We start from the raw sequence: 12,887 nt of genomic DNA on the forward strand, positions 1-12,887 counted from the left end.
GTGTCAGAGATGACGAAATACTTTGTAAGCGTTATAATTGCTTTTTAAATTGTCTCTAGTGAATACAAACGTATACAGCTAGGAATTATACAAGTAATTGCGCACAAACTTATCGCAACAATTTACATACAGTATCCTTCGCATGTTATCGACATTTTTCCTTTAATCACATAGCGTAGCAAATAAAATGCACTTTATCTAATAATTGTTTATTCAAGTGTTTTTATCAATGTTTTTAGTACATACGTGTACGCGCACATGCATATACATGTGTTAAATATTATCGCTGAAATTATGTTGATTAAGTTGAGAATTAGATAATCTTATCGCCAACATTGTGAAACGAGCATTTAGAACACAATCTCTTTCATTACAGTTTATGAGATGAAGAAATTTTTTCGCTTCGCACCTTGTTGCCTTCGTTGCGCTGTACGTATATCGTGTGCTTTTGTGCGAACTAAAAAAAAAAAAAAAATTATATCTCCGCAATATATCCCTCCCTTGATGAAAAATGAGCTTGCCTCTGCTAAACCCCCAGAATTGCAATTGCGAAACTCATACGTGCCTTTGATTAACTCGATTATTCTTTCTTCTTTATTATTCATGTCTCTTTGTTTTCTCTCTTTTTTTTCTTTTTTTTTCTTCTCATTTTTTTCTACACACCGACTGTCTTTATTTTTGTCTCCCAGCCTTTTCGTCGAGTTAATACGCAAAATATCGTCTTTCATCTGTCTCATCCCTCAAAGGTTATCAAGAGTGGAGATAAAAACGTGAAAATTGCAGACATGACTTTTAATTTTTTTTATTATTGATATTTTTCACACACAAATGTTTATGTACATTTTGAAAATCGTATCTGTGTCTCGAACCGAGACTGGATAAAAATGTATCTGACGATATTTCGTCACGTCAAAAGATCGAACTTAATTGCGTTTATCATAATCGTACTATCAATCACGTATCATGAGCAAAACTTAATGTGTGTGCACAAATAATGAGCTCGTCATAATATCACAGAACAATTTTTTTCTTTCAAATCAAATTGTTTTTTTCAACAATTTTTTTCTCTCTTACTGTGACACATTTCGGATAATCTTTGAATAAAACTATGTCGTAAGTTGGTCAGACTCTACGATCGATCGCTTTAATTTTATTATCTCACTTCGTGACTGCTGCACCATCTTGATCTCCTCTCTTTTCGATCGCTCGCTCTTCCTTTTGCTCATTCTCCCGCGCTCGTTCTCCCTCCGAAGCTAGTTCCGCACTTCTCGCGTTCTGTTTTCTCTTCTCTCTCTTTTTTTTTTTTTTTTTTACAATCTCTTCGAGAGATCGTGTTCAAGGTTTTTAAAAAAAAATTTTTTTTTGATGAAATACTGAAGTTAAGCGCAGTATATCACGGAAGCTAAATTCTTAATGAGACGTACCACCTTGTGTCTTAATTACAAATATCGATCGCGTGTTAAAAAGTATGTGCTTTTCTCTTCAGGCATGTACATAAATTGCTCGTAGAATGTTCTTACATTTATTATCTCACAGCTTGAAAAATGATTAAAAACAAAAAAGTGGTGTCGTGTGAAAAATAATTTGTTCCGTTTTGTTTCTATTTCTATTTTCATATTGTGTCAGGACTCACGGACGAAAGCTATGCCCGATTCTCGGTAATATTATCCTTTACCGCTCGTCACACGACACGGCGAATAGCGTCTATTCGTCTGCAACGCGTCGTCGTCGTCGTCGCGGGGGTGCATCGGGGGATTTTTATATCGCGCGTGATTTACCACACGACGACGACGACGACGTGGAAATCTCAGCGCACGGATCTTCGCGCGACGAAGAGAGATCTCGCTCTCTCTCTCTTTCTCTTCGAGTTTTCGTCATCGACATACGTGTATCTCTCGCGCAAAATTCAAACCGAGCCGATAGATATCTCTTGTCACGTACTATATACACCGTATAGTGGTACATACACACCGCGCGGAAAGATGATATCGAAGGATGACATCGAGGAGCGCGCGAGACCTCGAGATGTGCGACTGCACTCGCATCGTCGAAAAAAAAAGAGAGAGAGAAAGATAGATAGATAGATAGATAGAGACCGCATATCCTCTCGTGGCGCGAGATGCGTGAATGTATTTTGCGATGGGCGGATGTAAACGCGCAAACCTCCCAACCTCTCGCAAATGTATCCGCGTGTACCCCCACGGACCGACCTCCGTATTGCGGCAGCCGATGGCTGGCGGTAATGGAATTTGACATTAGGATCGACGCCGGAGGTGAGCTATCCGGCTTCCTATATATGGGCAAAGGGAATACAAGCAGTCACGAGAGAGGACGGGAACGAGACTTTTATCACGAATGCCTCGCGGCCGTTGAAAATCCCCGCCGCAAATGCGACGCACTGACTACCGACGCGCTAGGTAGAACGTCGCGTCGTCGCACGTGCGCCCTTATCGCGAGCAAAAACCAGAAAACAGAAATTTAAATATGACAGATATGTGCGTACGAAATCGATCGTCTTGAGGATTGTGGAATTGTCGACGAATTATTACTATTATTAATTAATTATCAGGAAATTAATCATTAAAAACACGGCAGTTAATGATTAAAATGCGGTCAGGTATTGGAACGCGTTCGTTGCTTTTTTTTTTTTATATACACAAGGCGCGCGCTACGCGCACGCTATTATTGCTTTTATTTTAACGTGTAGTGTGAGTGAACTTAACCTGTCACCACAATGACAGCTAATATATACGTCCTACAAACAATATAATACACATGATGTGCATATGAGAGGTGTCAGAAATAACGCATGAAAATCAAACTCAAAAAATAAAAGAAAAAAGGGAGAATGGAAAAACAACACGTGACTAAAGTCAGTGACCTCGCCGCGGTCGCGCGACCGGGTCAGTGACCCCTCCCCCACCAAGGCCGCGCGCCCGAGGTCAGTGCCCCGCCAAGGCCGCGCGGCCGAGGTCAGTGACCCCGCCAAGGCCGCGCGGCCGAGGTCAGTGACATTACTGTAGTATGTATATAATACATATAATACAATATAAAGTATAATATTATAAATATATAATAAATTATATGTATAATATGTATTATTTAATGTTATATATAATGTAAATTTTACAGTCACGTTATTTTCACGTGTTGTTTTTCTACTCTTTCCTGTCAGGTGACTTTAGTTACGTTTTTAATTTTCTCTACATATACGACGAACTGTCTCAAAATCGCTTTTCATTATTTAATCTCTCGATCTTACCGATTCGATTTAACTCGATCAACCAACCAACCAAATCGGCAACGCGGAAAAGAGGCAACAATAGATGCGATACATTCGATATCAAAACGCGCACTTCGCGGTACACATGGATTTTTTATATAGAAGGAGGATATATACAAGAATGATGTAATATTTTAATTCGCCTTTATTCGAGACAAAAGAGAATCTTGATGAAAGCATTACTGAATAATGATTGAAAAAATCTCAGACTTTGATATCAGCGGACGTTAATGAAGTTTAAGCGCGGAAAGCGTTGCTCCTTCTACATTAATTATGCAGAGTTACATTAGCATTTACGCTTCTCTTCCTCCTTATAAAAGATAACTACATCGTGTACAAAGCTGCGATAGTGGAGAAGCGTCATATTACAACAAACAAGTATTGAAAGCAATATACATGTAACGTAGATAAATTTGTTATTTCTTAGTAAAGTCTCATCGCGTTCACTTGTTATGTTCAATATGTATTGTTCAGATATGTAAATGTTTCAGACACATACCGATATTTCAGTCGTATATGTAAATTTTGATCGCAAATGTTTCTCGCTACCTGCAAAATATGGTAATCGGAATATCTTTATCTGCCTCGACACCTCGAATCGCCCGAGGTGCGACTGTTATTATCGACGCGCGCGCACAAGAAGGGGAAGAGAGAGAGAGAGAGAGAGAGAGAGAGAGAGAGAAAGATGAGCTGTTGTTAATGAATTAAACTCGTAATTTGCGTCACGATCAATTACGAATTACCGAATCGAATCCGTAATTTGGCCGTTAATTGCATTGTAAATTATAGATTCTTCGTTATATTAAGCGCACACGCGAGCGCGCGGAGTGTATGCGTAATTAATCAATTAAGGGCTTGTCGTCCGCGCGGAAGATTATGCGTTTCTGGCAATTCCATTTAGGGCCGGAGTCATTTGTAGAACGGCTCCGTTTACGCGCGCGTTACACTCCTCGGGGCAGAACATTCTCTCTCTCTCTCTCTCTCTCTCTTCGTTGTCGAGTGAGTATATATACTGACGTGTACTTTTCTGCTCCACCTTTAAGTGTCTTTTACTGCCATTTATTGGCCCTCGGGCCCTTATTTTTTTGTAGTCTAACATCGGCTAAAGCTCTTTGCNTCTCTCTCTCTCTCTCTCTCTCTCTCTCTTTCTCTCTGTAATCCTAAACATTTTTTTAGTGCAAATTGCGATTTGAATATTTTTGGCGTGAGCGGAGAACGGACTCTGCGCTATCGGCTTTGTAAATTGAGCTATTGTTTACAACGTCGTTGAAAAGGCTATTGCACAAACCCGTCGAAATACTAACAGTGTTGCTATCAAACGAAACAACGTTTCAATTGATTCTAGCCAATAAACTAAATAAATTAATTCCTTTTTTTTTTTCGTTTCGTGTTTTGTTTTTATTTGTTGTAACTTTTAGTTTTTTATAAAATTTTCACACACACGTGCAACGAAATAATTGTTATCTTGTTTTTTTTTCATGTTTTTAACACACACTTTCATTTATTTAGTTCTCGATATTCTTATTTGTTAACAATTTAATTTGCCATTTCGACGTTTGGACTTGATTTTTTTTTTTTTTTTTTCAGATCATCCGAACGTCAAGTGTTATCTGGGCCATGGCGGTCTTCTCGGACTCTCGGAAGCAGTCTATGCAGCTGTGCCAATGGTTTTAATCCCGATGTTCGGCGATCAGCATCACAATGCAGGCGCTTTGAAGACCAGAGGTTCCGCAATAGTGCTCGAATACAATAATCTGAACGAGCAGTTGCTCAAACACGCTCTGGACGAAGTCTTCAACAATACCAGGTACATTAAAGATTCATTTCGATCTGAAAAAACAATAACAGCGTGCGCGCGTACGCGCGCCTGCGTTGTGCTAGCTCAATGCAAATAAGAGATTGACAAATCTTAATTTGCGGCGATTATTTCATTAGAAACGAGAGATAAAATCACCGATTCAACCGTCAGGCAAAGTGTCCGGTAAAGTGTCGGCGATAATTCTTTTGAATTTTTACCGGTGAATTTTTGGCGCGGGAATTGCGCGATTACGGTATCAAGCTCCCGATGCCACCGATATCGGTTTACGTTAAAAATTCTCTCGCGCGCGAGAGATGTCGCGTAGTGCGAGCGGAGAAACGCGCGGGAAAACTGAGGGACGGAAAAAAAGGGATCGCGGTGAAAAAAAGAAGAATTGCATAATCTGTCCGGATATTCGCTCCGTTGAATATCTCACGAGCCGTCCGGACGTACCGGATATCCGGCAAGTGCATCGTCGTTGCTGCAACGCGCAGCCGAGGCGCCTCGTTAATCCGTGGCGCGGCTCACTGGCGCTCTCCAACCTTCCCTCTTCTCTTTCCCTTCTCTCTTCGCCACCGTCAGCTTTCATCCTACCACGGAGAAGCATCTCTTTCTTTTTGCCTAACGCTTTACACCATTGTCTCGCTTGTTCTCCGAGAGAATAGGTTCGCGTTGCTTTGGCAGGAAAAAGAGAGAGAAAACTGATGAAAGAGAGAGAGAGAGAGAGAGAGAGAGAGAGATGGAGACGAAGTGGTCCATCCAGGGTGTATCCAGTACTCTTGGCGTGACCCTCTCTCTGGCAGGCGATTTTTTTCTCACTTTCGACACGCGCTCTTTTCTCTCGTCGCAAATTCGAGACACGAATCGCGGAAAGAGCGGACGTGTTCCCCGGATAGTTGTCTCTTTTCTCTCTTTCTCTCTTCTCTCTAATATCCCTCGCTTCCTCGTCGATCGACAAACACGCGGGATCGAGCGAGCACGGCTAGTCCGCGAGCGCGCGCGCGCGTATCCGGCGTGGGAAATCACATGGGAAATTTCGCGAGCGCTAAATGTTTCACGAGAGCACCGAATCAACGGGCACGCCGTCGATGACGACGAGAAGGCGGGTCGAAATGAAATTTTACATTATTCAAATCCGCTCCGCGCGCCCACTCTCTTCCGCGTGCCTATCCTCGTCCTCACTTCTGGCTAAGTACGGTCAACTTGTTAACCGCACGCGCCCGCAAACTGTATAACCCACCCTCGGCACGATATACTCTAGGGGGGGGGAGGGGGTCGAAACGCGTAGGAAGTTTGGAGAGAATAGAGGTCGAAGGAAATCCCGCGAGACATACGGCGGAGGAACTGTAACTTTCTTCATTTGACGTAACTGACTTCTTCAGAATTTTTATGACAATGGCGAGTTTCTGCTTTGTACGTGGAACGTGTGTGGGTGGTCTTTCTGTAGACGTGTGTAGAAAGAGGTTTCCCAGAAGAGATCCGATTCGAATTGACGTTAAAATTTCCGAAGAGTCGAAGCGAATTAAAAGAGGAAAGAGGATTTTATATTGTTTTGTAAAAAAAAAAAAAAAAGAAAAAAAGTGTTCAATCGATTCAACCGCATCGCAGATTTAATTTACTACGGAATTGCTTATGTAATTCGAAAGTTTTTTTTTTCGCGCGCGCTTTGATATTTTAATTAACAAGAAATGTGCACATTTACGTTTAATTGCCGGTTTCGTTTAATGAATATATCTTTATGAAATTTCATGTTGCTTCATATCGTTTTCATATTTCACCCGACATTTTTCTAAATTTAAAAAGAACGTAATATCGCGTGCGCGCGCGCGCGCGACATCCCTCTGCTAAATATAAACGCAACAACACACACACACACACACACACAAAATCAGAGATGCGCGACAGAGAAATTTATGAAATTTTAAACGCCCGAGCGCCTATGGCCATAAGTTTTCACTGTAAAACTTTTCTGACTGTCATGCGTTTATCTTTCGCTAACGCTAATAGCCCTGCTTTGTGTCGTCGTAATCGCCGGTAGCAGCTACTTCTTTCGAGGCTTCTGACTCGTACTCCGCATTAAAACGTGCGGCTCCTGTTTTTCTTCTTTCTCACCGCGAGACTTCGCATTCGCGGAGCGCGCCGACGAATGACAACGAATATAATTTTTAATGCACGCGCTGTGTGTTTACGGCAGTTTTAATTCCAGCAAAAAAAAAAAAAAGTAGAAGAAACTTGCGATTCAAAAGTTGTATTTTCTTGTTAGAAAAAGATTCTAAGAAAGATTATTGTTATACCGTCAAATAATCGTTTGTTATTATATCACACGAATAAATACCTTGAGGTTTCCAATCAAATGGAAATTACATTTGTAAGTTTCGTGGTAATGTGCGCTTGGTTTGTCGGATCAGAAGAAACAATTACATTTGTAAGTTTCGTGGTAATGTGCGCTTGGTTTGTCGGATCAGAAGAAACAAGGGAATTCCAAAACGTAAGAAAAAAAACTTATCGCAATTGTACGGCGGTTGATGAAACGAGGATCGAAACTTATTCACGAACTCGCGTAATTCTCGGCCCGTCTTATTCAAAGTTCTGTATGATTAAACGTTCCTCAATATGTCCGTAGACGCGGTCGACAGAGCGAAGTAATTGCAGAAAATTGCGAATTTAAGAAACGTGACTTGACGTAACGCGTAATTGTTATTACTTGCGTTTCACTTTAGCCGGTAGCTTTGTTCTCGATGAGTCTTTCTTCGCCGAGGAGATTTTTCCAGGAGAAACACAATTTAAAAAGCACATGGAACAAAACCCCTGTTCGAAACACGATTGCTAATCATTCTGGAAAATGATTAGTAATTACGGTTCATAAGAAAATCACTAGCACTTTTCCCTCTTGTGTGACTCATGTGTTTATTACAAAACACTAATGAGTACGTTTTTTGTAGCTAATTGTTCGAAGAACAAATTGAAATTGAATTATCAACGGTGTGCGTGTGACAACTACACGTAATTAAAATATAATTAAATATAATTATGTCATCAAAAACTACGGCGACTACGAACACAAGACTCGTGAATTTTGTTTTCACGGTTCGCTAAACGACAATGAAACAGAACCGAATAGCGATAACTGTCTGTTATCGCGGCAATAAAACACGTCTGATGTGCCACAATAGTAAATATGCGAGTCACTTTTTTCAACGTGTGTGACACGTCACGCCACTGGCCGTCGCGGCCGTGTCCTGTATATGCGACTCCAGATGATAATCCGACCGGGCGAGATAAAGCCGGCTTAATAAATCAGTGCGGATATGAAACTGTTGCGCCTGGATGCTCGTTTTCGCGTCATACGACACTCCTTAACGTCGCTGTAATCACAATGTCATCGGATTTACGAGCACCCGCCGCGCCCGCCGCGGACCTTTAGCTAAGAATCTGCTAAAGTTGGGCGATTCATATACGCGCGCGATTCCAGTTTCATTATAATACCCTTCTCAGAGACGGAGAATTTATTCACCGGTATATTATTTATTCACTCGACCTCGAAGCACACAAACGATCCTTACAATAATGATATTTTATCTTGTCTCTCTCTCTCTCTCTCTCTCTCTCTCTCTCTCTTTTTCTCTTTGTTTAGATCGTACAAAGCGAGAAAAATATTTATTACAGTTTTTACTATGTACACGCACATAAAATGTAATTTTTTTAAATTTAATTGTACCGAGAAGATAATATTTGATTTAAACTAAAAGATATAGAACCGGTTACTTTCAAATCTAGCGTTTTCAAGTTTGATTAATGATTCATTTAAATCAAGACTCGAAGTAGACTGTTCCTCTTTCTTTCTTTCTAAAATTTCTCGCACGTAAATGAAATTTTTAACGCTCTGAGAAGATTTAAATTCGATAATTATATTTAATTTGCGAAGTAGTTAATACATATATATAAATGGTTCGCGTCGCAAGATTTCTTGGCCTCGGCTTCTAATTTGTAAAGCGATTCTAATCTGATATGCGTTTCAATGTTCAATGCGTCGACAATAGCGAGCGCGATTATTGAAATTGATCAGATGTGCGCATCAGTACTATCAAATGCGTTATGGCGAGGCCGCATTGTTTTAGAAAATACGATGCAATTATTCGAATGCGATATTATATGAGCGGAGATAGAACACACACCGAATTATCGGACGCTTTGAAAATGCCGCTAACATCATTTTGGACGATGATGCCGCCGTCATACCGGGTTCATAACGTGGTAATTACTATCCGTTACAAATTTGTCCCAACAGAAAGGTGCATATTAGAGGGAAATATGCAATATACAATCACACGTGTGGTAGGTAAAATCACGATCTCGCAAACCCGTATCTCTTTCTTGCGGCTGATGAAAAAAAAAAAAAAAAATGTATTCGTTAAAATTAAACCTTGTAACGCACGCGCGCGCGCACACACACACACATACGTCACGTTTCTGCGCGCTCTTGTGTATCTGAAAATTATTAAAAAGAAATCTGCATAAATGAAAATATATCACATAATAATCGCGAAACGAAATTTCGACGAAATGGTTTTGCAAACGCGCGTCGTGTCTTGAAATTGAAACACGAAATTAAAATACAAAATTACATTATGAAACAAATACGAGCGACGATACTGAAAATATATAGGTCCGGTTTGTTGTCCTGTGTAAAGGCAAACGTGGTTTTAACATTACAAATTGTGCATTGAATTACGTTTCGTTTCTGTCGTGGCGGCTAAAATAATAGAAAGCCGCGCGCATAATGCAGTCTCGATAATGAAGGGAATTAATTAACGGGGGTAAAACGTTATATATTCGAGCAAAAAGTAAATGTTTGATGAAAGAGCGCAATTCGCGGGGATTGGAATATTTACATTTATCGCCAACTTACAACATAGTCCGCGGGATCCCCGATGCAATAAATGTGCGAAGTAAATCGACAGAGCGCTGTTTTCCTCGATTCGTTTAAACATGCGGGCAATTTCGCGGGAAGGTTCGAGGTTAATTATCGTTGCGGCTCGAATCGCGACGCTCGCGTGATGATTTCGATCCTTCGTGGACATTACGAATTCATCGCAAAACAACACGTTAACAGAAATACAGACGGTTCGAAATTAAATTTATACGCGCGATTTATGCCGAATGATGTTTTACTTCCCGCAAACAAAATTGTCTGAAAAATTAAATCGTTTAACAAATTTTTGTAGATTTTTTTTTTGTAACGTCTGGTTTGCACGACGAAAAAAAGATCTTCTTCTTCAAGAATCTCTCTCTCTCTCAGTAGAATTCTACGTCAGAAGAGTGTACACTTTGGTAACGTTGTTGAGGACAAATCTCTCGAAATTTTTGCGAAGAAACTCTTTTGCGGAAAAATAAACTACCGGGAAAAAAAAAAAAATTCCACTCTGTACGTTCAAAAAAAAATGGAGAAGTTCGTCGTCGTCGTCAGACATTCAAAGAGAGTAGCTCTCGATTTCTGAGAGTCTGATAAAAGAATCACGAGCGTATTTATCATTAAGTGAGGGGGAGTTGCAAAGCACGAACTCCGCGGAAAGAAATTAACGATATCGAGTGTGTCCAATTATTTCGCCTGGCCATCCTCTCGACTAAAGGAAAGGTCTTTGTTACGCGGCGGTGCACCGTCTCGTTTTCCGCGAAGCGCTTTTTTCCTCTCACGTAGCTTTTCCGTCCACCTTCGTCGGCCATTACATTCCTTACGGGCGAGCAGGTGCGCCGAAGCACTCGTATAGGACTCGCACAGTTCTCGTTCTTCTGCTTTCGAGAGAGAGAGAGAGAGAGAGAAGCGGACTACTCCTATTCTCTCCCTCTGTCTTTCTTTCTTCTCTCTCGCCTCGCTCTCTCTCGCTTCCGCAAAGAACAAGACTCCCTAGCACATTTTGCCTCTCGAATAAATCCGGCCGGAAGAGCTGTGGCGCGAGCAACGGCGGAAATGTCGGTGGGGGTGGCGGCAGGGAGAAGAGAGAGAGGAAGTCGGGAGGGGGAGAGGAATAGTAGGTGGTCGTCGGAAGTGGAGCTCGTCGAGCGAAAGGGTTACTTCGCGGGAAAGAGTAAGGACGAGAACAACAGGGCAATAAAGTAGACGAGGTGAGGCTGGGAAAAGGGAGAAATGACTCGGGCGTAGGAAAGGAAGGAGAGAAGGAAGAGAAGAAAGAGGAGAGAATGCGAGGGGTGTCGTCGGGGCTAACTCGACGACGAGAAGCCGCACTACGTTATCCCTCAGCCGTAACCGAAGAAGAAGCGCGAGAGAGACTCGGAGAAGGCGAGCATGGACAAGAAGGGAAGGGAGAAAGGAAGGAGAGAGGAGAGCGTGTGTATCCTCGTACCTCCTTACAAACTGCCGAAACTTTGACTACTACCGTCCTTACGTGCCAGCTTGCGCCCCCTAAGTACATACCAACCCCCACGGGTTGCGGTGTGCGTGCGTGTGTACGTCTCTCTAAACGTACGTGCGTGTTGGATATAAGTGAGCAAGCGCGAATGTGTGCGTGGTAGCAAGGGTGGTGGTGCACGCGCGCACCATCTCGTGCAGTGCGCTTAAGTAACGCCTGCGAGTTATCGCGCGAGCTCTACCCTCGTGAATGGAGGTAGTTTGGAGTCGAATTTGATTATGGGTCCGAAGTACTTTCGTACTTCGCGCGGTGGGAAGAGACGACGAAGAGGCAACGAGAGAGGAAGAAAGAACGACGTTAAGGAAACCCTCGGTCTCGTGTATCTTGCGATACACACGTTCAACCTTCTCGTACATTATGATTGCACCGAGGAGGGGGTAGGTTGGCGCTACGCCGTCGCACGTCGAAACTCGTTTTTTTTTTTTTTTTTTTTTCCGATGGCGAATTATAAGCTAACTGGATAACTTGAGAGGAGAAAGTTTGTATTACGATTTTACGTTCACTTTATCCCCTCCTTTTCCCCTCCGCGCGCTCGAATTGAATAAAACAGCCGCACTGATTATATTCGGAATGTTGCTCCATTTTAGCGAAGTTGGACCGAATCTGAAATTCAAATCAGAATCGACGGTGAAGTTTGGGAAAAGTTACGGTCTCTGATTGTTTGGAAATTTGGTAGATCTAGCCGAGATGAAGAAAAATCCTCGGGATTTTTGTCGACCCTGACCCAACTCCGATCGTTCTCTAATTTGGTATAAGCTTCGGTTCTGATAGAACAGTGCAATTCCAAAAGGATTCTCTGCAAATCTGACGTTAACTTACTCTAATTTATTTTCAAACGCTTTTCAGCGCTTTTAGTATTCAAACTTTAAAGCGTATAAAAAAATTCTTTATCTTTGAAAAGAATATTTTTATAAAAGTGGAATATCTCTTTCTCTCTCTTTCTCTCGATGTTATTTTTACTGCATATTGTACAATATTATATTATTTTTACTAAATTTTATAATTTTTATTACATATTATTACAATAGATTTATGCAAAAAATTATTTTAATTTCTGAACCGGTCTGAATTCCGCGATAAAAATTCGTTAAACGCGCGTAAAAATTCTTTTCAAATTTCCTTCAAATTTAATAAAAAGTTGTTCTAAAAAAAAAACTTTCACAATAAATTTTTGATAATTAAAAAAGTTCTCATTTGTTCATATCGCAAGAGAAATGTGCGAATTTCATTATATCTTTAAATTTTTCCCAGTAATCCGAAGACTAAGATTTCTCCTCGCTCAACATTGCTTGTGTTCAAAACCGTTCGAAAACATCATCCCCGACAAACAAGATTGCGGTTTGATAAATCTTCTTCGAGAGTTCGGAATCACATGTGT

At 41.2% G+C, this 12,887-nt stretch overlaps 1 protein-coding gene across 1 annotated transcript in view; it reads left to right on the forward strand.

Moving 5' to 3' along the window:
• The window catches only part of LOC109855231 (UDP-glucuronosyltransferase 2B20-like), a 35,144-nt gene that overhangs the window by 6,027 nt on the left and 16,230 nt on the right, over window positions 1–12,887 (forward strand). Inside the window, exon 2 of the mRNA XM_020429241.1 lies at window positions 4,871–5,090. Within this exon, the coding sequence (XP_020284830.1) occupies window positions 4,871–5,090 (220 nt within the window). The remainder of the gene's footprint in view (window positions 1–4,870; window positions 5,091–12,887) is intronic.

This window comes from Pseudomyrmex gracilis, unplaced genomic scaffold (assembly GCF_002006095.1).
Source record: "Pseudomyrmex gracilis isolate BER0280 unplaced genomic scaffold, ASM200609v1 scaffold_84, whole genome shotgun sequence".
Taxonomy (NCBI): domain Eukaryota; kingdom Metazoa; phylum Arthropoda; class Insecta; order Hymenoptera; family Formicidae; genus Pseudomyrmex; species Pseudomyrmex gracilis.